Source organism: Bolinopsis microptera, chromosome 1, assembly GCF_026151205.1.
Source record: "Bolinopsis microptera isolate Bmic1 chromosome 1, MBARI_Bmic_1.0, whole genome shotgun sequence".
In the NCBI taxonomy this organism is placed as follows: Eukaryota; Metazoa; Ctenophora; class Tentaculata; order Lobata; family Bolinopsidae; genus Bolinopsis; species Bolinopsis microptera.
This window is the reverse complement of record NC_087072.1, coordinates 683,899-707,742: the sequence shown is the minus strand read 5'-3', so window position 1 is coordinate 707,742 and position 23,844 is coordinate 683,899. Positions and strand designations below refer to the sequence as shown.

The 23,844-nt window shown below is 39.7% G+C and overlaps 4 protein-coding genes across 7 annotated transcripts in view; 1 reads left to right on the top strand and 3 right to left on the bottom strand.

The window, feature by feature from the left end:
• The window catches only part of LOC134816918 (transcription activator BRG1-like), a 762,051-nt gene that overhangs the window by 93,929 nt on the left and 644,278 nt on the right, over positions 1–23,844 (bottom strand). The window lies entirely within an intron of this gene.
• On the bottom strand, positions 149–1,435 carry LOC134813305 (protein YIPF5 homolog). Of its 3 annotated transcripts, none has more exons than XM_063821007.1 (2): positions 1,305–1,435; positions 149–1,274 (listed from the first exon to the last, which is right to left on the bottom strand). In XM_063821007.1, exons 1-2 carry the CDS (start codon positions 1,423–1,425, stop codon positions 490–492), a joined length of 906 nt encoding a protein of 301 aa, XP_063677077.1. In that variant the 5' UTR covers positions 1,426–1,435; the 3' UTR covers positions 149–489. The 3 variants fall into 3 exon arrangements, with proteins under 3 accessions (XP_063677077.1, XP_063677082.1, XP_063677068.1); XM_063821012.1 differs by having other exon boundaries at positions 149–1,262; XM_063820998.1 differs by having other exon boundaries at positions 149–1,435.
• Positions 5,575–9,555, bottom strand: LOC134816965 (ras-related C3 botulinum toxin substrate 1). Its single transcript, XM_063826028.1, has 4 exons — positions 9,238–9,555; positions 8,946–9,068; positions 8,718–8,784; positions 5,575–6,770 (listed from the first exon to the last, which is right to left on the bottom strand). Exons 1-4 carry the CDS (start codon positions 9,535–9,537, stop codon positions 6,679–6,681), a joined length of 582 nt encoding a protein of 193 aa, XP_063682098.1. The 5' UTR covers positions 9,538–9,555; the 3' UTR covers positions 5,575–6,678.
• Positions 16,222–23,844, top strand: part of LOC134826067 (serine/threonine-protein kinase 10-like) — a 29,521-nt gene continuing 21,898 nt past the window's right edge. Inside the window, exons 1-4 of one of the 2 annotated variants that reach the window (XM_063838329.1) lie at positions 16,222–16,421; positions 17,391–17,558; positions 20,839–20,946; positions 21,115–21,205. In XM_063838329.1, the coding sequence (XP_063694399.1) occupies positions 16,278–16,421; positions 17,391–17,558; positions 20,839–20,946; positions 21,115–21,205 (511 nt within the window). In that variant the 5' untranslated portion in view covers positions 16,222–16,277. The remainder of the gene's footprint in view (positions 16,422–17,390; positions 17,559–20,838; positions 20,947–21,114; positions 21,206–23,844) is intronic. The other variant, XM_063838332.1, reaches the window with a different exon arrangement.

Genomic DNA, 23,844 nt, shown 5'->3' with positions numbered 1-23,844 from the left:
CATTACTTGTAATTCAACTTAGAAATTTTCAATTTGAGCGATTTTTATTGTGGTGTTTTAAATCTTTGATTTCGCACTTGGGCATTTCAAGTCATTTTCGCACATGGGCATTTCAAATTGTTTTTCAGTCAGTCAGTAATACTAAACCTTAATTTGAGCAGTAGTTAGTAAAATTAAGCTGAAATACATTTTATACTTTAATTTCTGGCGGATGCACTAACAAAGGCTAACACAATTTGTACGATAGAAAGTCTTTAATAATTTACATTCATAATATCTTGGACTGACAAATTATTTACAAAGCAACTGACTGTTAATCGACAATCAAGACAGTTTCTTTTTAGCTGAAATTCAAAAATTATCAAAAATAGCAGGGTAATTAAAAAGGTCGTCAATTACAACATTTTCACAGAACCCCAAATTAAAAGTGTCAGATTCTATTACAATTAAGATACATAAAGGAACCCCATTATTTAAATGCTCAGTTACTCAGAATACAGTCAACACAGCAAAGATCCCGTACATAAGGGCGCACGGGTACGCCACTAGAGGCTGCTGGTCGTACATAGCCAGCACGGACACAAACAGCTTAGAAGACGCAAACGCGGCCCAGGAAACGGTAAGAATTGAGAGTATAACACCGAACAGTCCCTTGAGACTGAGGAGTGCAGAGATAGCAGCAAGTGCGCACATCGGCAGCATGCAGTACCCCAGCACTGACACAGTGATGCTAGCTGACACTCCGTTCACACTCATGAGGTTAAGGAGAGTGTACATTGAGGCAGCTCCTATCAGTGCCACTCCGTATATAGCTCCGAAGTGGATCTTCCCCGAGAGGAGAAGTAGACTGCCGAACCCTAAACAGAACAGAACAGGCCCGGAGAGGTCAGGGTCGTCCATGAGGGTGGTGGCAGCAGGTTTGCTGGGGTTCAACACGGTCATGGTGGTCTGGTAGATCTGCTGCAGGTCTATACCCAGTTCCTCCATAAGAGGGGGCTCCTCGTCGAATGTGTCTGAAGTGGTCTGACTTGGCACAGCGCCCATAGACCCCATGTTAGTGTTGGGATCGTAGAAGCTAGCCCCGCTGTTGTAGAAGCCCCCCTCCCCAGCAGTGTACTGTTGTTGAGGTGGGGTGGGGGCGGGGTTGTTATAGTTACTGTAGGGGTCCTGAGCGGGGGGAGGCGAGTAGAACCCCTGCTGGTTGTCCTGGGGTTGAGAGGTGTTGTTCTGGTTGTACTGAGGTTGTGCGTACTGCTGCTGCGGTTGCTGCGGTTGTTGCGGTTGTGCGTACTGCTGCTGCGGAGTGGTTGGGTACTGCTGCTGCGGTGTGGTTGTGTAGGCCTGGTCCGGAGTCCAGCCTTGTTGGGCCCACTGATCCTGCTCACTTCCTACATTGTAACCACTGGAGTAGAAGTCCTGTGACATTGTGACACCTACCGCTGCAAGAGTTAGTATTAACATACTGAATATACATAATGATTGATAAAATGTTAATAGCATTGCCATTATTATTCATTATCCTTTTTATGAGTATTAGGTGGCTGGGGTAACTTAAATAAATTCACAATTTGTACGTGACATACTGACATTCCTCTAATCGGCCAGTAAGGAACAGGTACTTGCCTCCTGTACAAGTCACAAACAAGAGGTGATCTAATGCTGCGGCAACCTGCTGACGTCACTATATCTATTTTTAGCAGTGCCATTAGTGACACTAATTAGTGACAGCGTCTGAAGCTCAGAATGCTACAATCCGGTCAAATGGTTGCTTCCCCGCACTGCAGAATTACTGATAAGTTTTATATGTACCTTATGAGTGGAGATAAACGCAAATATCGTAATATTAACACGGTACATTATCTGCCGGTGTATAATTTAAAGAGTATAATTGGTCTGGTGGCATTTTCCTTCTCCAAACATTTACAGGGGGGGGTGTCATGTCCGTCTATGTCCGCCTATGTCCTGTCCTTTTTGGATTCTATGAGACAACGGACGTGTTTTTTGGGACATTGGCGGACACGGACGGACATTGGCGGACTCGGACGGACATTGGCGGACTCGGACGGACATTGGCGGACCCGGACGGACATTGGCGGACTTGGATGGACATTGGTGGACATTAGCGGACATTGGTGGACATTACTGAAGAGTACTGAAGAGTACTGAGGAGGATGGCTGAGAAGGATGGCTGAGGAGGATGGCTGAGGAGGATGACTGAGGAGGATGACTGAGGAGGATGGCTGAGGAGGATGACTGAGGAGGATGACTGAGAGGGAGGAGAAGGATCAGGAAGACCCAGGAGGAGGAGGAGGAGGAGGACCCAGAAGGAGGACCTAGGAGGAGGAGGAGGAGAACTGAGGAGGATGACTGAGGAGAAGGAGGACTCAGGAGGAGGACTGAGGAGAACTGAGAAGGAGGAGGACTGAGGAGAATGGCTGAGGAGGATGGCTGAGGAGGATGACTGAGAGGGAGGAGGAGGAGGAAGAGGAGGAAGAGGACTGAGGAGGAGGAGGAGAAGGACTGAGGAGGAGAAGGAGGACCCAGGAGGAGGAGGACCCAGGAGGAGGAGGACCCAGGAGGAGGACCCAGGAAAAGGCCCCAGGAGGAGGAGGAGGACTAGGGAGGAGGAGAACTGTTGAGGACTGATGAGGAGGACTGAGGACGAGGAGGAGGAGTAGGAGGAGGACTGACGAGGGGAGGAGGAAGAGGACTGGGGAGGATCAGGAAGACCCAGGAGGACCCAGGAGGAGAAGGAGGAGGAGGACCCAGGAGGAGGAGGAGGACTGAGGAGGACTGAGGAGGAGGACTGACGATGACTGAGAATGAGGAGGACTGAGGAGTACTGAGGAGGATGACTGAGGAGGATGGCTGGGGAGGATGGCTGAGGAGGATGACTGAGGAGGATGACTGAGAGGGAGGAGGAGGAGGACTCAGAAGGAAGAGGAGGAGGACTCAGGAGGAAGAGGAGGAGGACTCAGGAGGAGGACTCAGGAGGAGGACTGAGGGAAACTGAGAAGGAGGAGGACTGAGGAGGATGGCTGAGGAGGATGGCTGAGGAGGATGACTGAGAGGGAGGAGGAGGAGGAAGAGGAGGAAGAGGACTGAGGAGGAGGAGGAGAAGGACTGAGGAGGAGAAGGAGGACCCAGGAGGAGGAGGACCCAGGAGGAGGAGGACCCAGGAGGAGGACCCAGGAAAAGGCCCCAGGAGGAGGACTGGGGAGGAGGAGAACTGTTGAGGACTGATGAGGAGGACTGAGGACGAGGAGGAGGAGGACTGAGGAGGGGAGGAGGAAGAGGACTGGGGAGGATCAGGAAGACCCAGGAGGACCCAGGAGGAGGAGGAGGAGGAGGACCCAGGAGGAGGAGGAGGACTGAGGAGGACTGAGGAGGAGGACTGACGATGACTGAGAAGGAGGAGGACTGAGGAGTACTGAGGAGGATGACTGAGGAGGATGGCTGGGGAGGATGGCTGAGGAGGATGACTGAGGAGGATGACTGAGAGGGAGGAGGAGGAGGACTCAGGAGGAGGACTCAGAAGGAAGAGGAGGAGGACTCAGGAGGAGGACTCATGAGGAGGACTTAGGAGAAATGAGAAGGAGGACTGAGGAGAACTGAGGAGGAGGAGGAGGAGGAGGACTGAATAGGAGGAGGAGAAGGAGACGGACTGGGAGAGGACTGGGGAGGAGGAGGACTGATGAGAAGGATGAGGAGGAGGACCCAGGAGGCTGGAGGAGGAGGACTGAGGACCGAGGAGGAAGAGGAGGAGGATGAAGAGGAGGAGGAGGACCCAGGAGGAGGAGGACTGAGGAGGAGGACTGAGGAGGACTGAGGAGGATGGCTGAGGAGGATGACTGAGAGGAAAGAGGAGGAGGAGGAGGATGAGGACTTAGGAGGAGGAGGAGGAGGAGGAGGACTGAATAGGAGGAGGAGGGGGACTGGGGGAGGACTGAGGAGGAGGATGGAGGACTGAGGAGAAGGATGAGGAGGAGGACTGAGGAGGACTGAGGACTGAGGAGGAAGAGGAGGAGGATGAGGAGGAGGAGGAGGACCCAGGAGGACCCAGGAGGAGGACTCAGGAGGAGGACTGGGGAGGAGGAGGACTGTTGAGGACTGATGAGGAGGACTGAGGACGAGGAGGAGGAGTAGGAGGAGGACTGAGGAGGGGAGGAGGAAGAGGACTGAGGAAGATCAGGAAGACCCAGGGGGAAGAGGAGGAAGAGTAGGAGGAGGAAGCATCTAAATGTTATTTCCATTTTTGTCCGTTTTTGTCCATTTTTGTCTGTTTTTGTCCGCTCTATTTTTTGTCCGTTTTGAAAATATAGGGTACCGAACGGACAAAAACCATGATCCCCTATAACAGCAAAAATTGAACATTTTATTTAGCAATTTAGGTGTCCATTAATGTCCGCCTATGTCCGCCTATGTCCGCCTATGTCCGCCTATGTCCGTCTATGTCCGCCTATGTCCGTCTATGTCCGCCTATGTCCGCCTATGTCCGCCTATGTCCTGTCCTTTTTGGATTCTATGAGACAAGCGGACATAGACGGACGTGACACCCCCCCCCTTTACAGTATCATTACTATTAGACAGCAGGTAATTGCAATGCTCGCACTTGTGCGTGTCTTTATAAATACCATCGCAAATACACGTGTAAAGGCGCACGTGCAATTGTAATGTGTAAAGGCGCACGTGCAATTGTAATGAGCCATTTGAAAGATTTCAATTAAAACCGTCAATGCAAGTGTTATGCGAGGGTTGGAAAATGTGGATTGTGTAACTGTTCTACTGTTCGGTTATTTTGGGATACTTCGTCACAACTATGATTACCACGCCATGACCGCTGTAAACTTCTAGTTCCATTTTCAAGGTATGTTGATATAAATTATATGCTTCAATATTATTAGTGTGGTGTGTGGTTTTTTAAAAATTTGATCTTACTAATATAGCTACTGTTTAAAATATTTCATATTATATCCCCAGTCAATCGTTTAATGTTTTTTTGGGTATGAAGAGAATAAAATCCGAATTTTTCTAAAGGAATCTTAAATTCAAAAACATGGTTATATATAATTAAACTACAGTGGAATTTTAATTAATGCTATCATCAAGCACATTACAAATTTGTGATTCTAATGAGACTATATAATAACCCTTGTAGTACTTGCTTTTCTTTTAAAAACCATAATCTCTCTTAATTAGAACCGTATCATTAGCGATTAAGTGACAATTGATGAATTCTTATAAATAGGCTGATGAAATCTTAAACTTTAAATTCAAACAAACCTTCATCTTATGATCACAATATATTTTCCTGTCCAAAGTCAAAACTTGTACACTATTTTTAGCGTTTCTTCGATCAATTAAATAATTTGGAGTAGTCCAGTGTTTCAAAGTGACCAATTAAATTAATTGGCACCCTGCCAGGCTCTACTTGTCACATTCTCCATTCTTAAGAAAGGACAGTTAAATTTTAACTCTTTATAATTTCTAATAAATTTCTTTGCTAGTAGACTCTTAGAATATAGTATAAGGATAGCTTTCATAACCTTGTAAAATGTACAAACACTTAATAAAGTATTATTATTAAAGCAAAAGAATATGATATAAACATTGAGTAACACGTGAAAGGTATGTGTGAAGCGAACCTCGCTTTCAAACAACAGATTTTGGCAGATCACTGTAGATATTATAAATTAGCCTCTCAAAAAGATATGGTCCACCGTTAAACATTGTTACCATGGCAACCGCACAAATTCAATAGTCCACACTTACAAACACATCATGCAAAAGATCTAACAAAAATTTCAAAACTTACTAAGCTACTGTTTTTCATAGACGTCTCAGTTATATTAATAATGCATTCAAAGCAACTAAGCTACACCGAAAACTCTATTATATATTTAAATTTAATACTGTATGTTATATATCACCAATAGACCTCGAAATTCAACATTATAATATTAAATAAATCATTATATTATACCGCGATTTACTCTTGGCTTGCCAATTTCGCTTTTGTCTAACAAATTGATAAACTATGAATGGCTATTTTGAGCGGAAATCATTACTAGGCTACTGTTCGTGGCTGTTGCACCGTTTTACCGTTTTAGAGAGACATTGGGTTTGTTATTGACCCCTGGCCAAAATGGTTCCCAACATATCATTTTTAACTGAAGGTTATAGCAGCATATATTTGAAAATTGGAGTTCATATTATGATATTTTGTAGAATTATAATTTGCACATTTCAGAAAAGTCCTTTATAATCTGCAGAATCTAAGAAGGTACACCATAATACCGAGAATCCAGATACAACCAGATATATATAATGATATCTTATACTCGCCCAGTTATCTGTACATACCAGAATAAAGTTAAGGACTGTAAACAAATCACATTTTGTGGCACAAAATACTGTATAAATGTGATGTTATCCATAAATATGCCGACAACAATAAGCTTGTGGGTAAAAGTACCATTGCTTCGACAAGATCTCCAAAAAATGATGAAATTGCTTAATAAATGATGATATCAAATTTTACAAACAATTTTGTAGTTGAGGTATCAAATAAAGTAAAATTTGTAAAAATTCTAATATTCATTGTGATGAGCTAGATCTACTAAGTCTCCCGGACTACCGTGCGTAGGTTCCCGGACGCGGTTCACATTTAGTTTCAGTTCAAAGTAAAGCACATTTCCCTTTGTCTTTCTTTCTTGGCTGTCTTGGGATGAGAACTGCTCTTATAGCTTCGTCAAACACGCTCTTCAGTCCTGTAAATGATAGTGTCAATAAAATATCAGTTTTAGGGTTAATGTTTCATTACATTTTCTGATGTAGTCAATAAAGGTCGAGTACACATTGTTTCAAAGTTCAATTATTATTATTATTATAAAACAGGATCTTACCGACAAAAATGATTCTTAAAAATACCTTAATGCGGTAAACTGTACCCTTGAAAAAGATTTTCCCAACATCTGTTGCATGCAGCTATATCTTTAATTTCGTTCAATTCATACAAGTTGTCCATTTGCAAACTTCTACTATTTAAATCACTTCTTAAAACCGATAACAAGTTCATTCTAGGTCTCCCCAATCTTCCAATGAATAAATTATCTGATTCAATAGCAAATGAGAGAGCCGTTTGGGCTGGGGTGTTCTCCATACTCCTGAGAATGTGTCCAAACATTTTCCACCGCTGGTGTTCAATACGCTTGGATAACTTTTCAACTTTGCACCTTTCATACAATGCTTTGTTGCTTATCATACCTTTAGGCCATTTGATGTTTAAAATGGACCTGAGGTGTCTACGATGGAGTGTGTCCATTTTCTCCATGGTTGCTTTCTTAGGACTCCAACTATTTGAGTTGTAAATCAATACAGATACAACTTGAGCATCGTATAACCTCAGCTTTCTTTCAAGGGATATTTTCTTACCAGACAGCCAAACTTTTTCAAAGTTCTTAAAAGCAATCTCAGCTAGGATTCTTCTTCTTTGAATGTCCTTCTCAGTACACAGTAAGGAACCTAGTGACTTGTTACTTCTCCATGGTTCGTTATTAGCTAATGGCTGACCGTTTGTATCTTTATCAGATTTTGTCGCTAGGTAGAAGGTACTGAATTCAGTTTTACTTTCATTTACTTGGAGGTTCCAGTCTTTGAGAATCTCCTTCACTGTAGGAAGGAAAATTCTCAGTTTCTCGATGTCCTCGTCAGCAAAGTCACAATCGTCTGAATATTCCCACTCAGTTGGAAAACCTAGTTCTGATACTGGTGGGTTTGGTCTCCCAGATACAGCTCTGAGGTGGTGTAAGGCTGCTGCAAGAATAAGTGTGAATAGCTTTCCAGATAAACTGTCACCTTGAAAGGCTCCGAGTAAACTTTCAAACTCTTCCGACAGTGAGGAGTTAACACGAACTCTAAGGAGAGTATTCGATAGAAGGTATTGAACTAAACGAATGTCGTCCTCCGAACAACCAGCATCTTTCAAAACATTGATGATAGTGTCCCTTTTCACGGTATCAAAAGCTCTACTCATATCAATACCCATTTTGCTAAATGTCCATTTCTTCCTCATTACAACAGATATGAGCATTCTCTGAGCCCACACAATGTCAGAGCAGCTCCTACCTCTCTTGTAAGCACTCTGCCATGGCATGGTGTAGTTGTCAATTCTACTCTCAACCCGTTTTAAGGCAATTTGAGTGAGCATCTTCCTCGATCCGTTTAACAGTGTAAGTGGTCTAAGGCTTGTGAGGGGACCCTTAGGTTTACCGGGCTTCTGTAGAGGAGTCACAATACCTTGTCCTATCGAACTTATGTATTTGTTCCCACTAAATGACTCGTTAATTGCCTCAGCATACTTCTCAAAAGTGATTGGATGGGCGTACTTTATCAGCTCATTCTGGAGATTATCTGGACCACTGGCACGGTTTGATTTGAGTTTACTTGCAGCAAGTTTAACTTCAACTGGTGTGATGGGGTTATCAAGTGGTTTTGGATCACAGGTAAAAGGTTGCAGGCCAGCTTCAACTCCTTCTGTTAGTTGTTTTTCGAAGAAAGATTTCGCTGTGTTTGCTTTCCCTAAATCAGTACCAATAGGTACCAATATCAGTATCAAAGTTCAATAATAAGAAAAAAGATGTGTTTATTCAGAAGATCACATGATGAGGCAACAGTAAGTTAGTTACAAAGTATAACATAGTGCACTATGTAGTTACCTTTCTGGGTGAGGGCTGAGCATTCCAAATATCTTACAGCACGGATGTCTTTAGCCATATTTAAACCCTGAAATATTAACTAATAAACTTGTTGATTTTAGGACGTTGACATAGAAACAACAATTGAATAAATGTTATGTATCGTAGATGATAACACTTTGCATTGTAGATAATAGATAAAACATTCTTTATACAATTTACATGATAAGAGTGACATTACAATAATACCTGGGTGTAAGTAATAGGACTTAATCTTTTCTGTTTTAATCCCTCAATGGTGTCCCTGTCGTCACGGAGATCCAGTTTAGTTCCCACCAGAATAATGGGAGCATTTGGGCAGTGGTGAGTAACCTGAACACATTGCATTAACAGTGACTAGAAACCAGATTGAAGGCAGCCAGAAATTTAAGGAATTAAAAATTAAAGTATAAAAATATCCTCAACTTTAAGCATCAGTATTATTTTTAAAGTTTTAAATGATTAAAGACACTTCAATTCAAAATTCAAAACAAATTCTAACCTCAGGATACCACTTTGCCTTGACGTTCTCATAAGAAGCTGGAGAGATGACTGAGAAACAGATCAAGAAAACGTCAGTTTGTGGGTAAGACAAAGGTCTCAACCTGTCATAGTCCTCCTGGCCCGCCGTATCCCACAGACCTAGGTTGATAGGGCGCCCATCCACCATGACATTGGCACTGTAGTTGTCGAACACAGTTGGGATGTACTCTCCAGGAAAAGCATTGGTCGTGTAAGAGATCAAGAGGCAAGTTTTACCGACAGCGCCATCACCCACCACTACACACTTGATTGCTTGCATTGCTAAGGTTGAGTTGATGTTAAGACAACATTCCATATAAAGGTGAAGTTCTATTTAAATTGATAACAATCACGTTGTTGCCAAATGACAGTACACTGAAATCCTGCAATTGCACACTGCAATGTACATTTAAACCTAATGATACTGTAGTACACTGAGAGCTGTTCATTCAAGCAAAGATAAAAGCCTTAACACCAATTTTCTGTACAAGAATAGGGTGAAAAAAGTCATCAATCATATCCAATCACAATCCAGGAATGCCATTATTCCTTTACTTGGCAATCCAGTTTTTTCACTCATCGCATTATGTACCAGATGGATTCTGCACCTGCTCAGACGATAGGAGATGTACCATGCAGTCTCTGCTGAATTCGGCAGAAGATTGGCAATGTCAATATGCAGGAATGTGAGAAGACACAATTCTGCTGTATTGCTCCGACAATTGCAGTGCCCCCAAGTCGAGTTGCCAATCAAACAGCCAGCTGAAAGTATACAAAGACACTGGATCCTTTTGTATAGTTCAAACGAATCTCTCTTTTTTTAGGAAAAAGTATTCAAATAACATACACATTATATATAATGATATACACATAATATACACAATGACCATGACCATAGATCAAACTTTTAAAAAGTCATTATCAATTATATAAAATAAAGGTCATTCAAACAATATTATACATACAATTAAATCAAGTGACGCAATCGGCAGAGCACAATACATAGGTAACAGAAATGGTACATTGCTATCAATAAAACTTTAAACAATCAAATATATTATAAAATTATTCAAACAATATACACATAATATAGCAATGACCCTATATAAAATCAACCCTTTAAGAATTCAAAAAATTCCCTTAACAATCAAAAATTACCCTTGGCCAATCAAATATATACAAATAAATTTTCAAAACACATCATCTACTCCATCATCGGGACAAGGATGAGGTTGTACGAGACTTCTGATAGAAGGGTCTCATGTTTGATGTCAATCTTCTTTCCTCTGTACCGACGAAGAGCGAGGATTCAAGGATGCAAGGATACAAGGATACAAAAGCTATTATTATTTTATTGAGTTCACAATAGTTATAATTCTGAAACAATTTAAAGATACACAATTCTAGTTATTTACAAATGTGTAGAGATAAAATAAAAATGTTTTGTCATACTATTTTTCTTTGAATAGATCGAATTTGTATTGTAGAGTTTGATCTTATTTTGAGGTCCTATAGCATGCAATATAGACAACGCAAAGCTTTGTTTAACGGGTGATACTCGTAAAATAGTTGTTCCAAATATAAAACCGTCGGGCGTCGGTGATTCCAACTCGGCGAGAGTTTTTAGTAAAACAAATTTTTAGTAAAACAAATTTTATTTTATACCCACAATCAATTCATATTTAGTTCAAATATTTAAAGTCAAAATAACCATTTCACATAAGTGGTTATATTATAATAAAATAATTTGTGATAAATTAATAAATTAATTTACACTCAAAAATGAACAAAATATACACAATTTTTACCTAGTGCAACACTGGTTCAGCGCGCGGCTGATCGAAAAAGTTTGATTTGATTTACTAACTACAGTGTACAGCGTACATGAAAAAATTACTTACTGAATCTTTTAATACTAGACACATTTTAATTCAGATGTTGTTCAATGAGTTAGCCACAAAAATTTTCAAATTATGTAGGAGGGTAAAGGACACAATTGCTAGTAGTGCTTCTTTGTGCCCGTTGACTACAATGAACATTTTGCGGAGTTTCTCCAAACGGCTTTTATCGGAGTGCGTGTTATTTACTTGGTTATGCACAAGCCAGGCCAACATTTTGTTTTTGTGTCAGCCGTGCTACCAGGTTGCAGAGTATTATAAACACTAAACAATTATACACTATACAAATTTGCTAATACAATATCATGCAGAGTCCGATCTAGCTGCAAACGTCAGACACCACAGTTCAGCCGCCAAGTACCGTTTAAGTGAACACCGAAACACGAGGTTTAGGTGTCATTTTGTAAATCACTTTATGGATGGATAATTCAGTAATTGTTGAAGAAAATTACAGTCACTGCCACCTATAGCGTTATGTCATGGGTCTGATTAACGGCCAAGAATAAACGTACGTGCGCGCTTAAGAAACCCGCGCAAATGTTGAGGTAGGGAGTAGCTGCGGCGCGCTTTTAACATATATTACGTATAGCGCCGTACGGAAACGGCAATATTTAAGTAATTAAGTATTTGTTTACATAAATTCCACGTTTTTATCAATAATCTAGCATGGTCCAAAACTGTTAAAGTTGTCATTATGCCACTCATTATCGAACCTGCTTTGGGCATCTAGAAGAGATCGGTTTAGCCTTGATTTGATTGAGTTACAGGATGTGTTCACAAAGTCAGGTTTATTCTGTGGATTGGAGTCCTTGAATTGATTCCAAAGCCAAGAAGATTTATAAATAAAGTTATGGCTTGGCTTTGGTGGTATTAGACGGTCATCCCTCAGTTCAGACATGTTAAGTAAAGAGTAGAGAGATATGGGTACCCTATATTTCACTATTTTAAAAAGTTCAGTTATAGTACGAAGTTTGTAAAGATTATGAACAGTAAGGAGTTTATGACTGTTAAATAATGGTTTGGTTGATTCCTTGGAATAGAATTCAGCTCCTAGTTTTTGACAACATAAGGGTCTAACAAGTTTATTATGAACTACCGATTTAGAGCGGACACACTTTGCACATGGTTTAATACGTGGATTAACAGAGTTATTAACATTAGACTCATATTTACCCAGTATTTTACATTGAATAGGTCTAGAACGAGCACATGTTTTGAATTTGTTTTGGTATGAGTTTGCATCTCCAAAAATTATTCTAATACATCTCTTCTGTGTTAAGAATACAGGGTTGATAACTTGGTTAGAGACACCACCCCATACTGAGATGGCGAACGTAAGGTGTGATTCAAATAGTGTGTGGTATATCTGCTTGTGCAGTTTTATAGGTAGACAGTTTTTTATGCGGTAAATACGTCCACAAGCACTTCTTAGTTTCTTATTTAGTGATTCGATGTGAGGTTTCCAGTTCAGTTTATCATCAATCAGCACACCTAGAAACTTAGTTGTTTTAACACGTATTATTATGGAGCCGTCTATGGAGAGATTTAAATCATCGGGTGTACTGCATGTAGACGATTCATTTACACGTTTGTTTGGGGAGAAATACATATAACAGCTCTTCTTAGCGTTAATATGTAGTAGATTACATTTCATGTATCTAGAAATAGACGAAAGAATATCGTTAGCTACATTATAAACGTCTTTTTTCGAGTCTGCAGAAACGAATAGGTTAGTGTCGTCAGCAAATAAGATAAACTTGCCTTTATTAGATACGTTGCATAGGTCATTTATATACAGGAGGAATAGTAAGGGACCAAGAACAGAGCCTTGGGGAACTCCCCACTCAACAGGAAGTTTATCGGAGTTTTCATTTAAGACGTGAACATATTGGCTCCGGTTTGACAGGTAACTTTTTATCAAATTCAGTGCGTTGCCCCTAATTCCGTAATTATTTAATTTGAATAAAAGCTTCTCGTGAGATATCGTGTCGAAAGCCTTACTTAAATCAATGAAAATGCCAAGAACGTGTTTCCTGTCTTTTAAGTGTGATTCGATATGGCTAACAGATAAGTTCAGTGCGTGGCTTGTTGAGTGACCCTTTCTAAATCCAAATTGGTTCTCATAAATGATTCTTTTAGCAATTAGGAAGCTGTACATACGTTTATAAATAAGTTTCTCTAAAATTTTTCCAAATACTGGTAAGGTTGATATTGGCCTATAGTTTTCAAATAGTTCCTGATTATCTTTTTTATAGATGGGACTTATCTTTCCTAATTTAAGTTCATCTGGGAATATCCCCTGTTGCATGCAATGGTTAAAGTGCTTGGCTAAAAAGGGAGATATTATTCTAGCAGACTTTTTTATAACGTGAATTGGAATGTCACTAGATTTACCATTTGTGAACTCATTAATAATATCTATAATTTCATACTGTGTACAATCACTTAGATATATACTTGACTCACAGGTTTTAGGTAAGAAGTTTGAGAATGAGGGAATTGCATCCAAGGTTATATAATCTTCAGAATAATTTTCATTTAGTTTGGATGCAATCGACTGAAAATATTTATTGAATTCATTAGCAATCATCCTACGATTTATTATTTTTTGATCGTTAAGGATAAAACATGGCTTTATTTCACGCCTGGATTTTCTAGGTTTTATATAAACCTACAAACTTTCTAGAATTTAGAAAAAGAGTAAATCACTTATTAAAAAATTGCCAAAAGTTTTTACAATTTTTTGGACACTTCTGACTTTTGGAGGTCAATTATGCTTGTAAAAATTTGGTCGGTAAAAAACTTCTCTATCGTTAATATATAATGGACTACTGATTAGCCCGGTGCGCGCTTCTTTGTAGCATTTGTGATATTGGATCTGCCTCGAGCTACATTTCGAAAATGGAAAAGAACACTTCGAGAAAAAAGCGGTGCGCGCTACTTCGTAGAAATATATGCAAGTAACATCCGTCAATTAAATGAAAATAATTATTTAATTAATGAAGTTATTCTGAAAGAAGATTTAAATTTATGCTTTTGAATAAACAAATTATTACTGGTATGGGCGCGCGCCGCGCGGCACTCAGCCTGTCATTCCGCCGAATCTTTATTTTACGTTTATACAAATTTTAGCCTGGGTCCCCAGCTGTAAAATATAAATTGATTAAAGGTTTAGTTGTTAAAGATTAAAAAATTGTACTTTCGGTTGTGAAAAATGTTGTTAGGAAAAGGGGGGGATAAAAAGTGGTAGTGTAGTTGGTAGTAAAATATCAGATTTAGATATAATTTAGAGCCAACAAATTGAATTTGCTATTTTTATTACTTAGAGGGTTTTTTATAAAATTTATTAAGACTTTTTATATTGAGTTTTTTATTACCTGGGGACCTCAGGCTATCATGTTCATAAACAAATGAATAGAGATTTGGCGGAATGACAGGCTGAGCGCGGCCTAGTAAGTTTTTTATAGATATAACATTGATAAAGGGACTTTTTTGTCACTACAGCTTTATCATTTTAAGACATGAATCGAGCGCTAACATTAAAACTGTCAAAATTTATTTCCAATGTTGTCTTTATAGAGTTTGACATTTACTGATCATTAATTGAAATTGTTGATAAGACCGAATTCAGAAAATTGTTTTCAATTGTGTGATCCAGTTGCGGCGCACGAAAGTTTGGGTAGGAGAGCATCCAAAGGGGGTTTAAAACAAAAAAGGAGGACCCTCAACCAATGAAGCTGAGACACCTCACAGCGAGTAGACTAAAGTGGCTCTTGCTTGTGTAAGGTGTATCAACTACCCACCGAAGCGGTGGATTGGGAGTCCCCTATGGGATCATTCCGTCTGTCAAATTTACACAATATAAAAGCTACAATAAATTATTTATAAAATTTACATAAACAAATTCAAAATTTAGGAGACCTCATAGCTCGTCTTCTGAGGGATGATAACCTGTCTGATTGATGAGGTCGGTACCCATTCATACAGCTGGAAATCTTCAATTTTACAACACTGGTAGAGCAGCATATACGTGGCGATCTTATTGAACCTTCCAAGGTTACAACTTACAAGCGGTTTGGAAGATCATGGAGCAGGTATCTTTGGAATGAGCAGAATAGATGTTGTTTGAGTGGTACTCATATTTATAATCTCCACAGTTCTTTTCTTCTGGAGGGAGTTAGACCATAGTTGTGACAAACTTCATCCGGGAAAAAAAAGGGGGGGGGGGGGGACTCCCAACACACCGCTTCGGCGGGCAGTTGAAGCACCGTTCACAAGCAAGGGCCACTTTGGGGGCCCCCTGGAATCATTCCGTCCGTTATACACTATATAATAGTACAGTAAAATATCTACAAAATGTACATAAACAAATTTAGGAGACCTCTTCATCCAGATGACAAGAACTTTGAGACAGTTATGATTTATAAACGTTTTTAAATGCCTGATATTTTTGGAATGTTTAAGAATAATTGATGGAACCGACTGTGTTTGTTAATAATATAGAAGAGTATGATGGATATCTTATGTTTAATCCCCATCATCATCATTATTACATATAGTAGTGGAAAGCATAATTAATTATATCTTCTGGGTGAATAGTATATTACCGTCTCAATCACAGATTTCTTGATCATTCAGCTGAGTCAACCAAGGAGATTTCACACAGATCTGTGTAATTTTGCATAAATCCAACTGATTCCTTAGCTCCATAAACTATGTGACACCGAGTTTTGAACCCAATACCATCTGCTTCAGAAGTGCTCACCACTTTTGCAGCTCACGAGGCTGTGGTCACCTAGCAATTAGTGACTAAGATTAAATAAACCCATATTTACTTTCCTATTGCTTGACCTAGTGGTATTACTTTTATGTGTCAAAACAAATATGTTTATGAATCAGTATCCACATTTGATTGCCAACCCTTTCCAGCTATGATCACGTCTAAGCAAGCATCCACATATTTTTATTATTATTGTTGGTAATTTGCTATTGATTGTGTTTGTATATTCGAGAATATACCATTTCATGAGCTCTGTTGTCTTTAACTTCTTTATTTATTATGGTAACCATTACAATTCTTTAGAGAAGATGAATCCCTGAAGATGAGTTACTTATTACAAACATGAGCAAAATCGCAAAATGGTTGAAAAAAGAGCAAGAGAACTCCATCCTTACAAAAGTGAAGAACCTAAAAAACCAGAATCCCTGTGAGACGTGGGACCTGTTTGAGGAGATCGGTGATGGAAACTTTGGCACTGTCTACAAGGTGTGTACATAGCATATTGCACATATCCTATAAACGCTGCTGCAATGTAGTCTCCAAGAAACCCAACACAGCTTCATAGAATTCCACTGAAACATATTAGGGTGTAATTCAACCCTTCTTCCTACCCGACCTTGACCCTTACCCCAACCTTTACCCTGGCCCCGGAACCCTAATTCCTCCGTAATGTTTTGGTGGAATCCCAGAGGCTAGGTTTGGCTTCTTGGAAAGTGTCTAAAATATGCTAATATGCTAAATGCTCATAAATTATCAAAAATGTTTGACAATACACTGACAGATTGCTGAGAATTACATTGCCTTTACCCAGTACATTTATGAACATTTGTCCCAGCAAGTTAATAATCCTAATTGACATCTTTCAACTCCCTAAATTCTAGAGAAGCCATCTTTCTTACATTGCAGATATATTATATAAGTATAAGCTTATTCCAGCCTCATTACAGTTGGCAGTAACGTAATATATATTCCGGGGTATCGTACTTTTTATGTGACAATTACTGGAACGGGGCCCCCCCCCCCCCTGGAACACATTAGTGCGTAGTTAGTTATAACACAGTTAGTTAGGGATTCCCGACAAACCGGAACTTGCAAACGGGAACCTGTAGCACACACTGTCACAGTGTAATGTAGAGTGGCCCAGTGGCGTAACAAAAGGCCCCATCGACCTCACTGTGCAGGGGGGGGGGGGGGGGGGGGGGGGGCAAATCGTCGTTTGAATGTGGCACAATTTGGAAAAAATTAACTAGTTTTGCCTTGGGCTAATATTTCGAGAAGAAAGCGGTGCGCTACTTCGAAGAAATTTAGATGAGTGTCATCTGTCAACAACAGGGGGGCGCTTTTTTAGCGGGGGCGCCAACAGGCAATGTTACGCCACTGGTGTGGTCCAGTGTAATGTAGCACAGTGTAATGTAGCACAGTGTAATGTACACTGCTAACACTGTTGTTTCACAGGCGCGACTAGTATCACAGCCGAGTGTGGTGTGCGCAGCTAAGAAGATAGCGCTGTGTGAGGATGAGGAGGAGGAAGTGTACACTACGGAGCTGATGGTCCTGTCGGAGTGCAAACATACTAACGTACTGAAACTGCTGGACTGCTTTATTCACATCGACAATATATATGTGAGTTATTTTATTATTTACAACTTATATATTATATATATTTAATAAGTTACATCATTGGCTCAGATATAGTACATATCTATGAGTTTCACCAATTCTACCCTGAAAATCTTTGTCAAATGTAACTAATGCTCATAATTTAATTAATGCACTCCTAAAAACAGACACTGACGGTCACTTTAATTCGTCCATAATTGTTATTGGTTTATAGCTGTATAGTTTACTGTAACCATAGTAACTACTATATGGTAACTACTATATTATGGTAACTAACCATAGTAACTACTATATGGTAACTACTATATGGTAACTAACCATAGTAACTACTATATGGTAACTACTATATGGTAACTAACCATAGTAACTACTATATGGTAACTACTATATGGTAACTAACCATAGTAACTACTATATGGTAACTACTATAAGGTAACTACTAACTAACCATCGTAACTACTATATGGTAGTAGTTACGAATACTGACCGATTTGAAATTCCTCTGAAAAGCATAGTGTCAATGTAAACCTTTCAGAATTTGAGATATTTCTAATTATATTATTGAATACGATACTTTTTATTGGCTCATTGTGGTGGATCTCGGTACTAACTAGGCAAAATACCGAAGATTTTTTTCTAAGATCATTTACATTTTTGCTCATAGGCATGTTTGCCTAATTTGCATAATACGATGGCCGACATATTGCAGCAGCAACAATTGTCATCCTATCAAAACGTTGAGGAGCGCCATTGTCAGTTAATTAAATAGTAAAGTAGCTGTAACTGTTACTGTAACATATTAGATCAGTGTACTGATGCTGAACAAGTATGCTTACCACAGTCCTGAACGTTTGTTACAGCATAATATACAGTGTGTCACACTCACATAATATACAGTGTGTCACACTCACAACTTACCAGACTACAGATCGGTCTATTTTCTGGGAACTTAAAGTCAGTAGTACACGACTGAGTACTGTGTACTGTCTCCACTGTGTACCCACTAGGGGGAGGGGGTGGGGGGCAACCCCCTCTCCAATGTCCACATTCTTAGTTGTACACCTTGTTTGACAGGAGTTAGACACACAGTACTACCTAGTGAGAATCATTGCATGCTGATGTTTAGTAAGATATCCACATAAATTAAGTGGTACAACAACCACCCAGCTGAGTGCTTCCTTATTTCATTAGACGGTGAGTAGTAACTAGTATAATAGCACTACCTGACTACCTAGTACACACTACACACTACACGCTGGGTACTCACTACTACACCTCTAATTGCCCAGTATGTTTTGGACACGACTAACAAACAGTAGACTGGTCAATAAACATTAAACGTGTTATCTGCTGTACTGGTAATTGGTTGCTTGCAAGTGTCGCGCGACACTTGACTTGTGGTGTCGCGCGACTCTAGCAGTTGGGGACTCGTGCAGCGAGCTGGCCACTAGAGTCACAGATAAGTGAAGCTTCATGTTTGATATTGCTTACCAAGCAGAAAGCTTAAGATCACTTAAGTAGCAGCTGACCATGTTGATATTGTTAATACTAATGACCAGACTTCATGCACAATATTAACAACTATCAGAGGTCACTATATAATATATATAGGTCACTCTGTGTCACTTCATCAGACTCACCAGTGTATTATATTATTTGATCATATTTTAATGCTATATTAAACTTATTATAAATTCCTAAAGTACGTGCTTTATGTCACATAAGTTGACTTTACCTACCTATCGGACCCAGCAAACAACTATTTATCACTTAGGTTCGGAATGTGATGAAAGTTGCTTGCATTTCACGTGCTGTTACCATAGTTACACTACTAGTTTCACGTGCTGTTCACACGTGCAGTCGTGTGTGTTTTTACACAGTGTCAAGATATCAGCTGATGTGGAATGTACGGAATGTATAGGTCTGTAGGACCGTCAGTCCGAGAAAGTGCATTACGCTACTACTAGTTACCATAGCTACAATACTAGTTAACATAGCTACCGCGGGAGAATTTAACAGTTCGGTAAAAGGAATTTGTCTCAATTTACCCCGATTATGGAATAAGACCGAGTTATTAGAGAGTGTTAGTGAGTGTTTGCCGGGTGTTAACACTAGAGAGTGTTAGTGAGTGTTAGCCGGGTGTTAACACTAGAGAGTGTTAGTGAGTGTTAGCCGGGTGTTAACACTAGTGAGTGTTAGTGAGTGTTTGCCGGGTGTTAACACTAGAGAGTGTTAGTGAGTGTTTGCCGGGTGTTAACACCAGAGAGTGTTAGTGAGTGTTAGCCGGGTGTTAACACTAGAGAGTGTTAGTGAGTGTTTGCCGGGTGTTAACACTAGAGAGTGTTAGTGAGTGTTAGCCGGGTGTTAACACTAGAGAGTGTTAGTGAGTGTTTGCCGGGTGTTAACACTAGAGAGTGTTAGTGAGTGTTTGCCGGGTGTTAACACTAGAGAGTGTTAGTGAGTGTTTGCCGGGTGTTAACACTAGAGAGTGTTAGTGAGTGTTTGCCGGGTGTTAACACTAGAGAGTGTTAGTGAGTGTTTGCCGGGTGTTAACACTAGAGAGTGTTAGTGAGTGTTTGCCGGGTGTTAACACTAGAGAGTGTTAGTGAGTGTTTGCCGGGTGTTAACACTAGAGAGTGTTAGTGAGTGTTAGCTGGGTGGTAACACTAGAGAGTGTTAGTGAGTGTTTGCCGGGTGTTAACACTAGAGAGTGTTAGTGAGTGTTAGCTGGGTGGTAACACTAGAGAGTGTTAGGTTATTATAGTGAGCAATAGATTCCAACTAATGTTAGGTTTCTAAATATAGACATTTGAGCGACTGTAAGATTTCTCAACTATGCTGTGAGGTGTATGGTTTCGAAATGTAGCGGTAGGTTTCAGCTAATATTAGAAAAACAAAAGGGGACATTCCATTCCCTAACATTTACCCCTTGCTGTTTGGATTTAGGTTTTAGTGTTTAGATAAGTATTAAGTATGATTACGTTTAATTTTCATCTTCCGATGATCAAGTTGCAAGGGATGAAGTTGCAAGGTACTTAGTACACAGTGCAGCACTACCTATGGGATGAAGTGTCACTAACCTTATTGTGTTTCAGCTAATGCTGGAGTTCTGTGCGCTGGGAGCTATAGTTACCATAGTTACACTGCTAGTTACCATAGTTACACTACTAGTTACCATAGTTACACTACTAGTTACCATAGTTACACTATTAGTTACCATAGTTACACTATTAGTTACCATAGTTACACTATTAGTTACCATAGTTACACTACTGTGTTTCAGCTAATGCTGGAGTTCTGTGCGCTGGGAGCTATGGACACCATTCTGAAGGAGCTGGACCGGGGACTGGACGAGGAGGCCATCAAAATAGTCACTAAACAAACTCTAGAGGTCAGTACATATAGTTACCATAGTTACACTACAGTACATCCTGTATTGGGTGAAGATTTATCTAATTTATTTTATTGACGGATCATATACTGAAACTTTAGCATCTATCATATTTTTCTGAAACCAGTTCAAATAACGTGTAGGAGATAATAATAACTATCACTGCAGGGGTTAAGGTATCTGCACAAGAACTCTATAATACATAGAGATGTTAAAGCCGGCAACCTGCTTCTCACTGATCAAGCTGTCGTCAAAATAGGTGAGAATCACAGTTTACCATAGTAACACACTAGTTTCTCATCTTTACCCTAGCTTCAGGACCAGGAGCCTAGGACCAATTGGGTCCATTTATACTAGCTTCTAATACAACTCTAGATAATACTTTTATAACTTATTTCTAGTATTGTCTCGGTTAGCTGCGACTTGTTGACAAGCAGTTAGCTGTGACTCGTTGACTTAATGTCTCCTAATTATGGGATTGTAGTAATATTCATTATTCACATATCAAATAGCTACAATGTGAATTAAAGGAAAGGTCTGTAAGTTTACTTTTTAGCCTAAGTTATCTTAGTAGAGCAGAAATATCAGAAATATGAGTATTATATATTAATATATTATATTATATATTCATAAATCTACATGCTAATACATAATAGTCAATAACTATGTATAGTCGTTATTGTAAACAAAGAGTGTACATCATGTTGAACACAATAAAAACAATTTCATTTAGTTCATATAATTTTGGCCCAACCAGTTTATTTCGTAATCTTGAATATTAAATATTTGGGCTGTATTATATTCTGTACCCATTGGGGCAGATACAAACGCACAATTAATTGCAACTTGAGCTCCACAGACACTAATTCCCCAGCCTACCTTTATATATTAGGACGCAATGTTTAATATTATGAAGGAGTATATTAAGACGCAATGAAACTACACGATGTATGGGGACTTGCCACCCCATGGCAACATTAAAATATATCGACTCTGTTACATCGTTTCCTGTTAATATAAAACTCTGTTACAAATTGAACTGGGATCTGGCAATACTACACCTTAGTTCAATAAAATATGATAAGGTAATGTATAGCTAGACTTAAGTAAAAGTCTGAAAGAATATAGAAAACAAAATAGTTTGCTTGAAAGCTAAATAATAAACTGTCAAAGAGTAGTCAACGTGAATAAAACTGCTCCGATGCAACCAAAGAAATATCACAGTTCCCTTACTTACCCCCCCCCCCCCCCCCCTGTAGACACCCTGCTGTACCATCAATACACTAATTGTCTGAACTCATAGTTAGTGTAGTGCTCCTTCATCAACACACGCGACAATAATTACCTCGACTAGTTCATCATGTATAGCACGTTAAAAAGGTAGCTACCTGTAATATCTATTTGTAACCTCCCGCTAACCAACTAGTTGACATGCAGGGTAAACTCTCCCTGAACTGACAAATGTTGTCAGTATTAAACAACACAGCGAGGGTATACACAGCGGGTATACACTGCAAAACTTGTCACTTTTGCAGTGAGCTAAACCCTCTTGTAAGGTTTGAGATATTAGCTGGGTGGTAACACTAGTGAGTGTTAGTGAGTGTTAGTGAGTGTTAGTGAGTGTTAGTGAGTGTTAGTGAGTGTTAGTGAGTGTTAGTGAGTGTTAGTGAGTGTTAGTGAGTGTTAGTGAGTGTTAGTGAGTGTTAGTGAGTGTTAGTGAGTGTTACCATGGTAACACTAGTGAGATATCATTAAATCACTGTAATGTAGCTCAGTTAAACAAAGAATATCAGTTTGAAGTTGTAAACTTTACTTATATTATTAGGTAAATAAGATAAAGTTCCACTTTAACCGTTTATAAAAGTAACCACCGTACTTTTATCTCCTTTTTGGGAGTTTGATTAATTATAAGATCGTTTATCAGATCATGTAATCGCAGCATCATGTTTCCATGGCAACCCCTTTCACCTACCCTTACAAGTAACTAGAGCATGATTCTTTAGAGAGATCATTAACATTTCCCTGTACCCTCTAGTGCTGTGTAGTAGTAACTAGTAGCTCAGTAGTAGTACAGTGTAGCTACCAAGCTTTCATCAGTTTTCCTTTTCCAACTTAGTCAACAAATTACAAGTATTCCCCAGATTTGTATCAACTTGAAGTGTTAACCAGTTCCTTGTCCCCCTGAGGCAGTTACCATGGTAACGTAGCTACTAGTTACCATGGTAACGTAGCTACTAGTTACCATGGTAACTAGTAGCTACTAGTTACCATGGTAACGTTACCAGGTCTGATGTGAGGTCGGCCCCCTTTCTCTCCCTTAGGCTATGTGTACATTAACATTACACTCATCATGTAGTGTGTGTTGATTGTTGTATAGTTTCCATGCTGCACAACAACTACTAGTTACTACTACAATGTCCGCTCTATTCAATTAGAGTTGCAGGTAGCAGGTTGCAGGTTGCAGGTTGCAGGTTGCAGGTAGCAGGTAGCAGGTTGCAGGTAGCAGGTAGCAGGTAGCAGGTAGCAGGTTGCAGGTTGCAGGTAGCAGGTAGCAGGTTGCAGGTAGCAGGTAGCAGGTAGCAGGTAGCAGGTTGCAGGCCTCTACTAACCTCACTCCACAACTTGTAATCAACTTACAGAAACTATTGCAGGACTTGTTGTCTACTCCAGATTACAAGTCATCATTATCATGATTTTATACAGTCTTCACATTTTATACAGTCTTCACATTTTATACAGTCTTCACATTCACTGATGATTATACAGTCTTCACATTCCTCAGCTGATTTAGAAATAAATTTGTAAGTTTGTAAGTTTACAAAGAGTAACTCGTAAGTATGATTCGTATGAGATGTACGAGGGGGCACGTACAAAACGAGTCATTTTTACTGCATGATT